At 41.9% G+C, this 15894-nt stretch overlaps 1 protein-coding gene across 5 annotated transcripts in view; it reads left to right on the top strand.

Moving 5' to 3' along the window:
- The first annotated feature begins 924 nt into the window (after nucleotides 1–924).
- The window catches only part of LOC113028358 (adenosine kinase), a 128421-nt gene continuing 113451 nt past the window's right edge, over nucleotides 925–15894 (top strand). For 3 of the 5 annotated variants that reach the window (XM_026178565.2, XM_026178562.2, XM_026178566.2), the window contains exons 1-4: nucleotides 925–1125; nucleotides 1282–1418; nucleotides 4987–5061; nucleotides 5152–5205. In XM_026178565.2, the coding sequence (XP_026034350.1) occupies nucleotides 1369–1418; nucleotides 4987–5061; nucleotides 5152–5205 (179 nt within the window). In that variant the 5' untranslated portion in view covers nucleotides 925–1125; nucleotides 1282–1368. The other 2 variants (XM_026178563.2, XM_026178564.2) reach the window with 2 other exon arrangements.

Here is a 15894-nt window from a genome sequence, read left to right as displayed (position 1 = left end):
CTGCCAACCATATCTTTGATGTGCATTTTTACACAGATGACACAACTTCATATACAGCTAGCTTGTTCTGTAAATGGCTTATATTTTCTTTTGGAAACTATATCCGTTTTCTACTAAACTACTATCTATTGAACTGAATGGAACTCTATTGAATTAAACAAACATAGAGGTCATGTGTGGCAATCCAGAATCTTTTTGGTGTGTGATTGAGCTGTGTTTTCACTCCACAATAATTCCTTTATAGCACAGGCATTTGTTATGCCCTGTCTAAGGGGGACAAAACAAAACACCAAAGCCATCCATCTTCCCCAAGTCACACAAAAACCTAAGAACAACTTGATGTAAGGCCACACCAACAAATAAACAAATCTATCTGCAAATCCAAGCCGAGCTAACGAAACCAAACCAACATACCCTGTTTGTTTTCTATGTGTGAGCACTTTTAACATAGCATTCACACTTAGGCGCAAACTCAGGAACCTTGTGGTTTAAGATGACCTGCTCTACCCCCTTAACCACAGCCACCTCTTTAAAAAAAAAAAATACCACCAGCAACGTTCTCACACTTTGACATTTGCAAAAAGATCTGAGCCTGAGATAAGTTATGGATAGACCTTTTAGGTCAAAGCTTGCCCAGTAAAGTGGCAAGCTTTGAATTCTATACACCTCAACTAAGTTACACTGATTCATACAATTTGTTAAAAAAAATAAAATAAAATCACATTCATACTTTGTAACAGAGAAACACATTCAGATGTATGTTTTGTAAGTAAGTAAACAATATTCTTGTTCTTGTGACTCGATTTGTCTACCTCAAAAAGCAATTTTACATTTACATACATAACTGTCAATTGTGTTTTAATTTGAAACCACTGAGGATTTTATGACTTCACTACTACCCCACATTTTGCAAAACAACCCTGTGTGGGATGGGATCCTCTGGTGGCCAGCTTGTGGCCCGAGGGCCCCATGTTGGACACTTTTGATTTCCAATACAAAGCTAATATACTACTGTGGCTGTCTGCATGTTAACTTTGATCCATGCTATGTCTCCTATCCAAAAATGATGGTGACGCTGAAGTTAAGTCGTTGGAGCAGAGGAAGGGGGGAAAGCGATAACGAGAGGTAGCAATTTTTTTCCACATGTCTGTCCAAATGCACAGTGGCTGCTCGATCGGGCCGTAACTAGCTCCCCTCATTTTTATGTTTATTTTTGCTACTTTTCTTTCTCTGTCGTTGCATACTGTCGACTAATTTCTTCATCATCATCATCATCTGAAGGGGCAGGAAGCTGAATCCCGTCTCCAGCAGTTAGCAGCAGCTTCCCTGGCTCCACGGCGACGGCACAACCGGCAGCAGATTTAAAAAATGTCCGAGGAAGGACCGAACATGTTGACAGGGAGGAAGACGGCGTTAAGGTAACAACCCGAAAGTATTTGTGTTAACATATGCGACGTACGGTGTAGCTAGCAGCTAGCTGTTAATCGATGCTAATGTCTCTGTTGCCGTGGTGAACTGAGAGCGGGAGGTGCACAGTGATGGCACTGGGGCGGCTTAACCTTTGAACGTTACATCAGCTGGATGTGTACGCTGTAGTTAGCGTTTATGCTCGGTTAAAACAGCACGGAGCACAGCTAACGGGAAAAGGCTGGGTTCGTCATCACATGACTGGAAAACAAGAATTTCCGCTACATTTACCCAGCTTGGAAGTGCCCCTTTAAAAAATAAAGCACACACATGCATAAAAAATGTCGTGTGTGGGCAATCTGCAGAGTATCGTGTTTTTAAATGAAAGGTACTGGGGACAAACTTTAACGTTAGCCAAGAAGTTGAGAGGACGCTATTTAATGCTGTATTTTCACACACAAAAAATGGCAGGAGCTACAAATGCAAAAGCTTTTTAAATGCAACTTTCATTGAGTAATATGAAACATGTAAAGGGAACGGATACGTTTGTATGTTTTTTATCATTTTCTTGTTTATATTTTTTATATCAGTATAGGCTCAACATATTGCAGCGCACACAGCTGATCTGTTTTGTTGACATTAAAAGAACACGGTGTGAAGTGAAGCGTGCTACGTTCATGGAAACTTAGGAAAACTTAAATGTCAGCATAAATATCTGAGGCACGTGGGCCGAGCCAGTGCTTTTACACCCATTTAAACACACAGGCATGCAGAGGTTGTTACATGCCTTTAAATGGTCACACTGAAGGATGCATCATCTCTATGATTGGCCCAGGGGCAAATATCTTTTTCTCTGCCCATATTTTCTCACATATTATCTCTGTCATTCACGCACAGAGCAATAATCAATATTAACAATAACATCATTCTAGCGGTTGTGTCAGAGGTTGTGTTTGTGCTGTGAACTCACACCATCTTTTTTAAGCGGGACTACCGGATGTGGTAGACCCGAGGGCTCAAAAGCACTGCAAACAAAGAAAATACGAGCAAACAGAAGAATGCAGCAAAAACACAGCAAAAGTAGAATTAAAAAAACAATACAAGAGGAATAAAATACAAGGAAAGTAAGGTAAAACACAATGGAAGTAGATTGAAACACAACGGAAGTAGAATAAACCATCACGGACGTAAAATAAAACACCACAGAAATAGAATAAAATACAACCAAAGTAGAATAAAACAGAATAGGTGCAGAAAAAAACAAAACAAAGCACACAAAGCACAATAAATTGGGAAAAACAGCACAGAGGAAAAAGAATAATGTGTGTTCTAATCACACGATTCATAAAGTGCTGAAGATGCATGTTTCCTTCAAGTTATCGTCTCCCCTAAATTACATGCATTGTGTTTTGTGAGCCTTTTTTAATTTGCTGATGTTTTCTTAGTTTGCAGTGCATTTGACCTCTCAGTGCAACCATAACCACAAGCCCAAACATATTTAACTTTGATTAACTTGGAACAAGAAGAGAGAAGCCCATTAACCACAAGTCCTCACAGACTCACTGGATGGGTCATTTATAGAATTCCTCATTCAACAGTTATTTCACTGCTTCTACATACATCTCACACATGAGTCATATTTTTAACATAGAAATGGTAACAAGGATTCAGTTGTTTACAAAACCACAAACTACTCATCCATCAGAACTTCATCTTTCAGGCCGTGCGCTCAGCAAATCCATAGATAACACTGCTCAGACCCTGAATCTTAGCAGTTAACGCTGTCTGACTACTCTATAAGACACTCACCGAAAAAACAAACTGTTGCATAGTTGATGCCAAAAAGTTTGCAGGTATTTGGCAAATGACAGAAAAAAAAGTCATCATTCAGCTCTTTGGAAGGAAACTGGAATGTGAATGAAATGGTGCAACGGTTTAGGACCTAACCACAGTAATATTAATCGGGGACAACATCCTCATTTCGATTTTTTTTGTTTTTTCTTTAAATATTCAACACTGAAAAAATTAGAACAAATTAGAAAAAATTAGAACAAACAGCTTATAGTGCAGGAAGTACAGTCATACAACCAGAAGGGAAGTGTATGAGGTGTGTTCCTACACAAATTATCTTCAGTAAGGTGCCTATTTTCATCCTGTGCTTAAAAACAGGCAGTATGCAAGACATACACAGGCTATTTTATTATTTTAATTATTTTATTTTATTTATTTTTCTATACCTATTAATAGCTTATCTAACAGTTGTGGACACACTCACAGAGATATATCAGGAGCAACCCGGGGTCTTAATATATACATTTATGGTGTAGCTGTAGAATTGATCCACAAACCTTCTGATAGTTAGACAACCTACTCGACTTCCTGAGACAAAGGCTTAAGTAGAATTCTGCACAAGGATAGACTATTTGGAACTAAAATTATAAGCATTGTTGAATCTAAAGGATCAATATACCTGTGATATATGTGTGATGGAAAATAATTAATTTATTCTTATTTTATTCCATTTGTGGACAGGTTACAAGTGAAAAAGTAAAGAGTTTCCTTCGCTAACTATTCTTTAATATTTCAGATTTTTAGAAAAACGAGTGTTCATTTTTAAAAAAAATTATAATCATTAAAACATAACTGAAATTTATACATATTTATATACAATGCATGTGGCCGTGCTCTGTTTGTAATAGAGGTCCACCGTTTTTGCTGAGTTCCCATTGCCTGTGAATGCATCATCCAAGGCCTTTCAACATTGGAGAGTCAGCAGCCAATCATATGGCTAAAAGACGCTAAGGCCCGCCTATTTCTTTCACCAACAGTCAGGGTTGGCCAAAGTGCAGCTCCAGTTCCTGTAGTCAAAGAACACGCTGCTTTGAACCAAAGAAGGAAGCTGTTGACCTTTCAGTAATAATCAGTTTAGGCTGCAGGGGTTTCTGACATGCCAACTCCAAGGTGAGAGCCACATGATTATTATCCTCCTCTGTTTACACCGTAAGCATTTCTGCTCTTATGACTTTATTGTTTAAAGCATGAGCTAACATCACTGCCAGACTTTCAGTGGGTTGATTGAAAGCATTGAGCTCACCTATTGTTGAGATGGATAAAGGCATGTTGAGCTTGAAAGGCCAAGTATTTCTCCCTGTGCTCTGAGCTGTTACCCAACTTTCAGAAAGCATACTCTGTCCTCGGGAGTATACTTTGACCGCTATGATATCTTATTACCTCATACTTTTAGGTAAATGGGTAATCTGTAGCTGTAGTCTAAGAAAACCTTATTTTAAAGCGTTTGCATGACACATAGGTATCAAAGGCATAATAATCATCTGCAGGAGTCATAAACAGTTCATTCATTAATTACTCTGCTATAAGCTTAAAAGTTTTCAGTCGCTTATGTTTCTGTAGCTTGAATTTTCCCATAAAGAGATGCTCTTTATGGGTCCTTCCAGTGTAATTGACCAAATCACAAACAGATGATTTTCTGTATCACAACAGACTGTTTGTTCCCCCTGTTCATGCAGAGCCTGTTAGTGGGAGTCTCCATAACACAATATGCTTTTGTCTCCCCCACAGTGAAAACATGCTCTTTGGGATGGGAAATCCCTTGCTCGACATTTCAGCTGTTGTGGACAAAGATTTCCTTGACAAGTAAGTCTAAATGCTTCATCTGTTTCCCCTTAAATCATCCTGCATGCTCAGAACACACTTAATGTTTGTTTGCTTGCCCTTTCCTGAAAGGTTTGGACTGAAGCCGAATGACCAGATCCTCGCAGAAGACAGACACAAAGCCTTGTGAGTTAAAACTTCGCTCGTAACCCACGCTACAGTCGCTTGTGTAATGCAAACAGTTAAAAACATGTGAAACCAAATAAGGGATACACTAGCCATTCATACACACTACTACCATCTTGACACTGTAAGCTGTGCTCAAAATAGCTAACTCATACATTGGCCCCGGGTAGCTGGCAGCCTCAGAACTTTACACGCCCACATTTTTCCAGCTCTGAACCCATGCCAGGCTATAAATAACCTCTAAATTTACAATTGCCTTGTGGCAAATGTAAGTTAGTAAGGGTTTTTCTGAGTTGTGAGTTTCTTGTAAACACGCCTCCGTCACATTGCAAGCAGTAACACTATATCCTTCCTCAAAGACACTGTGGCATGCCCCCGCTTGCAGCCCGTCACTCTGTAGAAACAAAGAACTAGGCTTTAATCACTGACTGACCTTACACCACCCTTTTCCTTCTGTTTGATAAGGTACAGATGGTTCCTTTGCAGGGAACTTGTTGTGTGAATTTTTTTTTGAAGATGTTAAATATGTGCACCATCTGTAAATAAGAACATGGTGTGAGAGAGGGAGGTGTTGGGGTTCCCTTTGAAGTTTGAAGGATTAAACAGTTTTCACACTGAGAGGTAAATCACATGTTCCACATTTAGCATATGTAAACATTTGTTATGGGTTTGCCTATTAGTGTGTGAGTGAACTGAGATGTTTAATAATTACCCAAGCAGCAATAGAAAAAAATCACAGGTTTTCTGAGTTTTTATGACTTTACTTTGCCTGCCAAGTCTGAAATGTAATCAAAAAAGCCATTCACTGGGACAGAATAACCTCTTCTGTGAATCCAGCTCTCTTTTATTTTTAAAGCATGATGGATATTTTCTGACGGCAACATTTCATTTTGTCCTAAATTGGCAATTTGTGTCTCTGCAACCAAATGTAACCCAATGCCCGCTGCCTTTCAGTTCACTCTAGCAATAAAAGTGCAACAGATGACTTTTTAAGGCCTTTCGTTTAACCAGTAGCAGGTCACCTGCGCTGAAGTGCTCCTTTAGACAATTTTATTACATCACACTGGTCAACGTTCACACCTTAAACCTGCTCAGTCAACAGTTATCTGCTGGCCATTACTACTGGAGCACTTCAGTGTTTAAGGTGCCCTGTTGAGTTTTTAAAAAAAGTCTTTATGAAAACAGAATCGGCATTTTCATTGTGTAAAACGGTCTGTTTTAAGTACGATAAGCCAGATAGTGGCACTAACAAATGAGGAGAGGCCAGTGGGAATCCTTGGACATGTACAGTTAATTGTTACTAGCATTACTTTAACAATTTGACAATAAAATGGCTTAAAGATGTCAAATTCTGAACAGTTGGCACTTTTGCAAAGACAAAGAAAAATGATTTTGTTGTCCATTAAGACGTTTTAATGTCTTGAGTAAACTTTGTATTGGATTCAGTGTGACGGAGCAGTGGAAAATTTGACTCATGTCAAAATAACCCCCATATTTATTTGTATTGGGAGCTCCAGTGGAGCAGTGGTCCTGGCTTTGGGGTTTCTGCACTGCAGATGTTACATCGGCTAACATACTGTGATGCTGTGATTGTGCTTCCCAAACCCTATCCATAGACATTTAGCCAGTTTAAAACCATAATGTTTAAATTTTCAAAAGACCAGCTTAAACCAAAGATTGGTGACTGCTACCGTTGACTGTGCAGAACTACTGAGCCACCCCTCATTTCTTTATATTTTGCTTCCAAGGAGCCAGACTTTCTTGTAATGTTTCTAGGATAAGTGACTATAAGCTGCTGTTTCCAATGAGTCCAATTCAGTTCAGTTTTTGTACCCTTTCTTGTTGTTTGTTCAGCCATTTAACACTGACATACAACTCAATCAAGTATATATATAAAAGGCATCTAACTCAAGGGCTGAACCACTGTAGAGTCTGCACATAACAGACAACTTGGCAACGAACCAATTTTAAATTTAGTATCTTTAGCCACTTTGTTACTGCAACCAGTCACAAAAAAAAAACATAATTTGTTCCCATTTTTTTTTAGTTGAATAACACACATTCACAGGCATAAAATTTTATTTTTGGAACAGCAAGTTGATTCCCAAAGAAAATTTTGCATATGGTGAGGAAACTGGACAAGTGGAGGACAAAAGAAGTTGCAGACCTACAAAACTTTCCACAACAGGTGATCAGTATCTGAAAGTCCTTAGAAAATAGGAAACATCCAGGAAAGAGCTGACACAGAACTTGAGAGTTGCATTTGGCTCTTCAGTTGATCCATCAACTGGTAGCTGAAGAACAGCGATGGTCTTGAAGGTTAAATGACTGATGAACTGGACTGAAAATCTTTCCAACCACACTGCAAGTGTAGTAAAAGCATATGTGGATAGAAAAACATAAAGTGGAACACTATCAGTCGTGGATTGGCCTCCCCAGACCTGGACCTCAACATTAATGAAGCAGCGTGGGATCATCTTGACAGAGAAAAACAGCAAGTATCCAACGAAATGTCTGGAGAAATATTCCTGAAGATTACTTAAAGAAATGACAGTAAAGCCTTAAATATCAAGTTTGAAGCACGTTTGAATTGTAGGGTGGCCCGAGACTTTTTGTACAGTACTGTAGAATAATAATGCAAATGGATACATAGCCTATCCGTACCAGGCTGCATTAGTCCATAAACTTTACTACACTACTGCAAACCACCTACTGTGTAGCTGTTACATGCTGTAGTAAATCTGTGAAGGCATTATAAAACTATGAAGCACCATAACGATGCAGTTAGAGTTTAAAGACAGATCAGTACATCTGATCATCTGTACTTTACAATGGACTACCTTGTCGGGTCTTGTTACTTGACAAAAGGACACATGTGACCTTGGGCAGGAGCAGCGGCACAAAGCAGCATCATCAGCAGTGTTGTTCTCCTTCAGCACAAAGGCAGCGGTGTTATCTTTAGCCCCACAGACACTGTTCTCTACACATTCTGCACAAGGTCAGGGCAGGATTAACATGCAGCTTTGCTGGTTAATTCCCAGCACAATGCATTTCAATGCACGTCCCCTCAATGCTATAGACACCAGCGTGCCTGTCATCATGTCAGTCAATGCATATCTGAGTAAGCATGCAGTATTTTTATCATTCTGAACGTTAACTTTCGACGCTGCAGCATGTGCCACAGTGTACCTATTAATGCTGCTTTGCTTGAGGTTTGGTTTGGTTGCTAAGAAGTCACGTGCAAAGTCATTGGCTTACGGAAGAAGAAGAAGAAGTCCGCTGAAGTGTTGTGACAAATAACTTCATTACTAAAAAGGACTTACAAGTCCAGTCAACTAACACCATTGTTGCGCTACCGAATCTACAGAGTGTAACACGATTCATTTTTTCCTCCCATCACCCTGGTGGGAGAGAGATCATTGGATGCAGTGCGCTGTGGCCATGCCTGAATTCAATTATCTAGTCACAGCAGAGCCCATATAATCCTGTTGTTGCTGAGAAATTGCCTGCTGGACAGTAGAAACTATCTACATCCATGTTAGTACTGGCTGGGGACTTATTTTTGGTGTAACAAGATTCAGCCGCGTATTCTTAGTGATTCAGTAATGGATTAGGCACCAAAATTCACTGACTTTTGCTGTTTTCTTTTGTTTTCTGTCGCAGTAAATTAAACACGTTTTTGTTCTTAGACTGTTATTTTGAAAATTGCAAGACCTCAACTCCATCTAGCACTTAACCTTCTGACATTTTAAGATATTTAATGTTTTTTGCAACAAAATTTTGATCAACTTAACTGAAAAAATAATCGAGAGATGCAGGAAATTGAATGAAAACAATCATTATTTGCTGCTCTGATTTGGGTGGGGGGTGGCGGGGAAATCTGCCATACAGAAAAACAACCCAAACTTCCTGCTACATTCCATTTAACCACAAGCCCCGGTTCACTGCTGGGCGTGACCTTTCTGTTGTTTCATAATGCTTCTTTTCTTTTCACCTTTGCCAACTGCTGCATCCTTTCTTTCTCCTTTGTAATGCATCAAAGCCCTCAAACTATAATATACCTGTAGTTAATTTTTACATGATGCAATCTTAAGCAGTGCTATTATCTTGTATGAGTGACAGCATCAGTCTCTCCTCCTCAAAAAGCAGCTGCGAGTTCTGCCGGTACCTGTATATTATTCCTGGTTTCACAGTGTGGTGGTTAGTCTGTCAGGCTGGAGTAAATGCAAAATACTGTACTGTTTGTTCACATTATATTTTCTTATATATTATAAATATAAAATATATATTTTTATATTTTTTTGTGGTTAGTGAGCTGCAGTTGAGAGGGTCTGCTTTCAGCAGATGCTGGTTTTTCAGGCGAAGCCTCTGGTTGTTTTGAAATCGAGGTATGAGAGGAAACCAACTAACCAAAGAGCTGCGTGAGACTTCCTCTCTGCCTGCTTAGACATGTTAAATTCAGAGTTTCAGTGGGTAACTGTCGTAACTGTAGTTCCCTCTGACTTTTTGCAGCTGTTGCTGCCATCGTGTGGATTCAAATATGAGTTTGATTCCTGCAGGATTTTTAAAGGCTCTTTGTCATGTGCCAAGATTTGGGGTACGTTTGACTTTGTGTTGTGACCAGATGAACCCAAAGATTACTAAATTCAAAATAAAGTTGTGTTCTTTACTTAGGTCATGTCTAATTTTTCTTTGTAGTGTTTGCTTTTTTAAAATATTTGATGCTGATCATTTGCAGTATTCGTCTCATTAGCACGTGGCGAATATTTATATTTTAACCTTGTCACTTATTTCTTGGCAGCAAAATTCTTTTTAATATGTTATTACTTTGCAGAATATGGGGCATGCACCCTATATGACCAGCAGGGGGCAACAGTAACCTGCTGTTTCTACCCCCCTAAAAAAGAAGTCTCCATAGGAAACAACATGTCAACATAATGAAAACACGCCTCTTTCTGCAGGAGATTATAATGTGGGACATGCAGCATTTCATAATATAATATCTACCCAAACCCTCTTGGGAGTGTTAAGTGAATCATATTAGCGCTAATAATTATTAGTGTATCAAATGAGCGTGTCATTTTTTACTGTGAGAGTATTGTCACCTCAGAGGGGTGGTGGCGGCGGCGGTGGGGGGAATCAGCTGGCTCCTGAATATTAGTGCTGTTCAAACATTTGTTTTATGACTCCCTCTGTCCAATGATAATTAATTGTTTACTTTCTCATCTCTGGATGATGGCGTGACTCTTTTCAGTAGTTGTTTGCTCACAGCAATTAAGTTCATCAGTGCTCATCCTATCCTCTCCCCCAGCCCCCCCCCACCACCACCTACCCCGTCTCCCTCCTTTTCTCTGTTTCTCTGTGCTAAATGCAGATTAGCAGCATCACAATCGCATCCAGAATGAGAGTAAACTCCTCATTATGCCGTGTGACCCTCTGCTGCATGAATAATTCAGGGATGCAGTGTTAGTGGCTGGCTGTTATTAGCATTCCGGATGGCGAAGGATAGGGGAGGGTGGGGGGGAGGAGGAGGGTGGGAGGCTCATATCACTGACAGGGCTGACTCAGGGGGATCAGCGCTGGATTGAGACACACATCACACACACATCATCACACGACACAGGAGATCAGTGGAGGTGCCTCTCCACTAACACACCCTGCTGTCTGTGTACATCTTACACACCCCTGCTGCTGCCATGCAGCTCAATCTGCTTACTGGGGGAAAAAACAACAAAGGCCTCTCTCGCTGAGTACATGCTAAACACTTTGGCTCCCGGGTTCGTGTGTGTGATAGATTCTGCTCTGTAAACACACTTGACTCTTCTCCTCTCTTTCTATTTTTTATGTTTTTAATATATAATGAAGTGAATCGTGAGTGCTAGACAACCCCCCCTCCCTTCCCCTGTGGAGCTATCCTTGTGGTGTCATAAGGACAGACACTCCTGCTTGTTGTGTGTTTGTGTGTTTGTGTCTGCTCACATGCATGTGTGCAGGAGCTGCATGTGCTTGCCATGGTGCCACTTCACTGGATGTACTCATGCTTGACTGAGTGTGTAGACACATTACACACCCCCCACCCACCAATCCTTTTATTTCCCAGCTCCCTTGTCTGGTAACGCTGAGTGCTGTACTACAGTACTTAAACTCACCTCTGCTGGCAGCTACCGGGTCAGCACGTCCGGCTCCCCCCCGCTGCCGAGGACAAAGGTCACAGGCCTGCATCCATCAGCCGACCTCTGAGCCAAAGCGAGAGAGCAGAGATTAATGGCACTCAACCGGTAATTGAGACATCAGAAACACGTTCAGCGACCAGGCGCGCTGCTCTTGATGTTTTATTGATAACCGTGAATCTGGCAATTTGGGACGCTTGCGTGAATCTGACGTGCTCGCCAGAGCCGTACTCAGCTGTAAGAAATGCGAATGTAGACCTTGTGAATTATAAAAGAGGAAAACTTTTCAAATACTGGAAAGAAAGGGGGGAAAAAACAGCGCAGGGTCTCCTTGTTCCCGTGTTGGTGCTTTCTGTGTGATGAAATTTGTCAGCGTGCTGTGCAGCCGCTTGATTTCTCTGCATTTAAAAGCATACATGCTGCATTATGAGAGATGGCTGATGCAATCACAATTAAGGCTTGTCCTCGTTGGAGCTTTGAATTCCTCTCTTCCACTCTCTCTCTCGCTTGTTGATGGCCACTGCCAGCAGGTGGTGCCAGAAGGAAACATCACAAGTCAAAGGGGGCGTAACAAACACAATCTACATCTCTGTGCATGTGGGCGCTGCTACCCCCTCCTCACCTCGTCTCCCTCCAACTCCCCGCTTTTAAAGAGCGTTTTATAATTAAAATGTGGGCGTCTCAGCCAGTACATACAGCATGTTCAGTTCAGAAAAGCATGCTCAGGGCTATTTTTAGTCATCTTTGATCCCCCAGCAGCCACACAGGAAAAAGCCACTGATGGCAGCAGCCCTTTTTTTTTTTTTTTTTTTTTTTTTTTTTTTAACATGAAGGCTAGTTAGTGCACTATCTGTGCCGATCATTTCTCTACACCTAGCCTGTGCGGGGGTAGAGATGGGAGGCCTGACTGGTGAGCAGCAGCAGCACTCCCCGTGTATTTAAAGTTCACACTGGGCCATATGGTCCCCGCAGTAGGGGGTGTTGGTGGAATTATTCACACGGAGCGCTCTGAATCACTGAGATCCTGGTATCAACCTCCAAGATAAGGGGAATGTCTCAAAGGCTTTGTGCTCCGGCTTCAAATCTCAATCCTCAAGAGAGCACCAGAAGCCCCATCCTTGCTTACACACTCCCTCTTCCCACTCCTCTCTCCCTCAGTGTGTCCCTCTCTCTCTCTCTCCCTTTCATTTCCTCACACACACTCTCACACTCCCTTTCCCACATCCACGCAGTACAGTGTGACAAACAACGCCACCCTCTGCAGCGCGAAGCCAAAAACCTGTGACATTTTAGAGGAAATAATATGAACTCATACTCCATGACCAGATTTTGCCCCCACCGCCTAATCCTTGAGTGCAGCCTAATTAAGTACAAACAGCAGTCCTCAGCTAATGCCAACAAATGGGCTGCTGCTGCTGCTGAAGCTGGATTGGCCCATTATTAAAGGGACGCACAGTTGTCGTTTCTGCATTCTAATGCAATTACTCACCCATTATGACCATGTAATTGTGCAGTCATTAATTGTGTATCCAGTCTGTGATGCAAAAAGTGTCACTGCAGAGAAGATGTGGCACTACTTTTTCTTTCTTTCTTTTGCACCGAGGTACTCGAGGAAGGTTTTCTTAGCTAAAAAGGGATTTGCCCCAGTGGATTGAGATACCCGAGCGATGCCGATACTTTAATGCTTTTGTACAAATCAACATTCATCCCTTACTGTAGTCTATTAGAAGATGTCAGAGGACGGGAACAAGGCCTCTGTGGCTGTTTGAATCATGACTCATTTGTGTTCAGTACTTTTATATGCCTCATTCTTCGCCATCTATTCCCATCCTGCCCTAATGTTCCTCTGATAAGAATGTCCTATTCATTCTGCGTTCCTCACCGGTTGCTACACAGAGAGGGAGTGAGAGAGAGAGACTCTACAGGCATTGAATGAAAAGCACATCTATTTCTGAGAGGGAGCGCGAGCATGGTAGAAGATAATTATTGATTTGAAATAAGAAAAGATAAGGCTCAACCTTGAGCAGCCCAGCGATAGCACACAGAACAGAATAATTAATGGGCCTGTCTTGTGTCGGGACAAGCTTTCACACTGAGACGAGCGTATTGATTTTAAACAGATAAACTGCGTAACCCTTTGTGAAGGGTTTGACAAACAATTTAATTGGGGGGGAAAAACAACAATATTCCTCACCCTTTCCATCTCCCTTTCATCATGTCCCCGAGCTGTTTTTCCTCCGCCTGACCTATGGAAACAATTACTGTGCATCAGGCCTCGTACTGCCTCCAGACTACCAAGGAAGGCTGGTGTGGGATGCACACACACTGATTAGGGAATCTAATCAATGGTGGAACCTGTCTCCACTCCAGATGCCCGTGTTGAAACTGGGATTACCAAAGCCTTTTAGCTGCATTGGCCCCTCTCTGTTTCTGTCAGATAGAGAGAAGATGGATCTGCCTGTTTAAATATACCTGCCTGCTATACTTGAAGCAGAGATAATTTACTGTTCCTGTACAACCCTCCTCCTGCCTAATCCCCAAGGAGAGCCAGCAAAGAAGCCCCAGTCCGCTCACTTCTTCCTTTGCCCTCCCCTGATTAGCGATAGAGGCCGTTTGATCATGTTTCCCTGCCTGTCCTTGTGATTTGTAAGCTGTTTAAACGTGAACGAGGCAATTAAACGAGGACGAACGGCGTGTAGGAGAGAAGGTGCCGCGGTGATCATTAGCGATGAATTACCCCGGTGTGCACTCAAACACTCGGGAGGACTTTCAGGCGGACCACTCCCGAGAATCCAGATCCAATCTAGCCATTGATTAACAGAGACTTGTTCTTCCTGTGAAATCACTCGACGGGGATTTTAGGGCACTCATCCGGTCTTATCGAGATAGGCTAACATCAAAGGCGAATGAAGAGGGATTGGGTAAATGGGCTCGCCTTGCCCTCTGTGTAAGAGACTTAGAGGAGCAAATCTTGAATTATTGCCTCATGTAAATAATCTACTTGGCTTGTTTTTTGGGGAGGTGAGAGAGGAGCTCATGAGTCACTCGGGTTAGAGAACTCTCAAAGTACTTTGGAAGCTCTCATATTTCCCTTGATGGGAAACAACAGTGGGGGCTCCATCCTCAGGAATGTAAACAACACAATGTTCCCGACTTGTGTGATCTGCCTCAACAGTTTGAACGCGTTAAGCCGGAGAGATCTGGAGGTATTAGTTGTCGAGGGGGGACTCTAGGACTCCGATACCCTCTGAATACAAATATTGTATTCAGCGGCTTAATTCTTCTAATTTGAATATGATTTCATTTAAGCTGAATAAATAAATGCTGCTATTAGTCTCAAATTGGAAGGTATGAAATTGAAAAACTGTGGCTTTTAGTTAAGAGTGGCGTTTAACCAAAGTGCCACCGGCAGCCTCTTGTAAAACATGTTATATAACACATGCTGACCATACATTAGTGGAATACATGGCATAGCTGGGATTGCTCTTACGCCGAGCGACACCAGTAGGTTTTAAAAGCTGAGGTTACTGGCTGAGGACATTTTGTTCAAAACAATTTCTTTTTTCTTTTTTTTCTCCCTCTGCTCCCTCCCATCACTGAGTGAGCTTAGACTGCAGTAGATGGAAAGGGATTTTCTCTCTCTAAATGGCCAAGGGGGCCGTTTACGGTGTCACTACTATGGGATCACATGATGTTTGAGGGTGTAAAGGTCTCGAGGCAGCTGCTCCTTTTCGGATGGGATTTTCGAGGCGTCCAAGAGCAGGGCCCCATGCTGTCTGCACTGAAAGGTGGAGCAAATACTTCTAGCAAGGGGGGGGGGGGGGGGAAGCACTGAAATCCTCAGAAGCTGTGTGTCTATTTGAAATGGGTTCTGGAGTCCCTCGGCTGCCTTCATGTTATAAACACCCACAGTGCTCAAATTCTTCTTTTGTCAAGGAGTCATAACAGGTGTCTCAGGAAGGATTTTTTTTTCCACCCGGTTAGCATATTTTCCACTTGCATGGAAAGTTTTTTTTTTTCTTTATTAGGAACATTCTGCCCTGGGTGGACCTCTCGCCTTGAGACATGATATGTAGACTTTCTTTGAAGCAGTTAAGGTTACTTTCACACCCGCTCAAAATTCGGCCATGCCTAGTTAAACCAGGTTGTGCTGAAGTATTGAACACCTCTGGCTGGCACATGTTGGTAAGCCATGACGCACTTTGCATACAGATCAGTGCTGTCTGTGGCAAGTATACACAGTAGACATGACATATTTTTATGATCAGGGCTACAATTTAAAACGTACAACTGTTGACCAACCCCATAAAATGCACTGGATCTCTGTAGCGCAGAGTACCAGTGCCCCCTTGGGATTACAACTAAGCATTTTATTATGAATTTAAAGCAGTAACGCACATATAATTCAATGTGACTGATTTAGAAAAAGGCCAAGGTGCATCTTCACCTTAGTTAGGCCAGTTGCCATAGCATGGCGGATATGTTTGTATATCCAGCCCCCCCCCCCCCCCCCCCCCCC

This window comes from Astatotilapia calliptera, chromosome 8 (assembly GCF_964374335.1).
Source record: "Astatotilapia calliptera chromosome 8, fAstCal68.1, whole genome shotgun sequence".
NCBI lineage: Eukaryota > Metazoa > Chordata > Actinopteri > Cichliformes > Cichlidae > Astatotilapia > Astatotilapia calliptera.
Note: the sequence above shows the minus strand (reverse complement) of the source record. Positions and strands in the feature narration are given on the sequence as shown.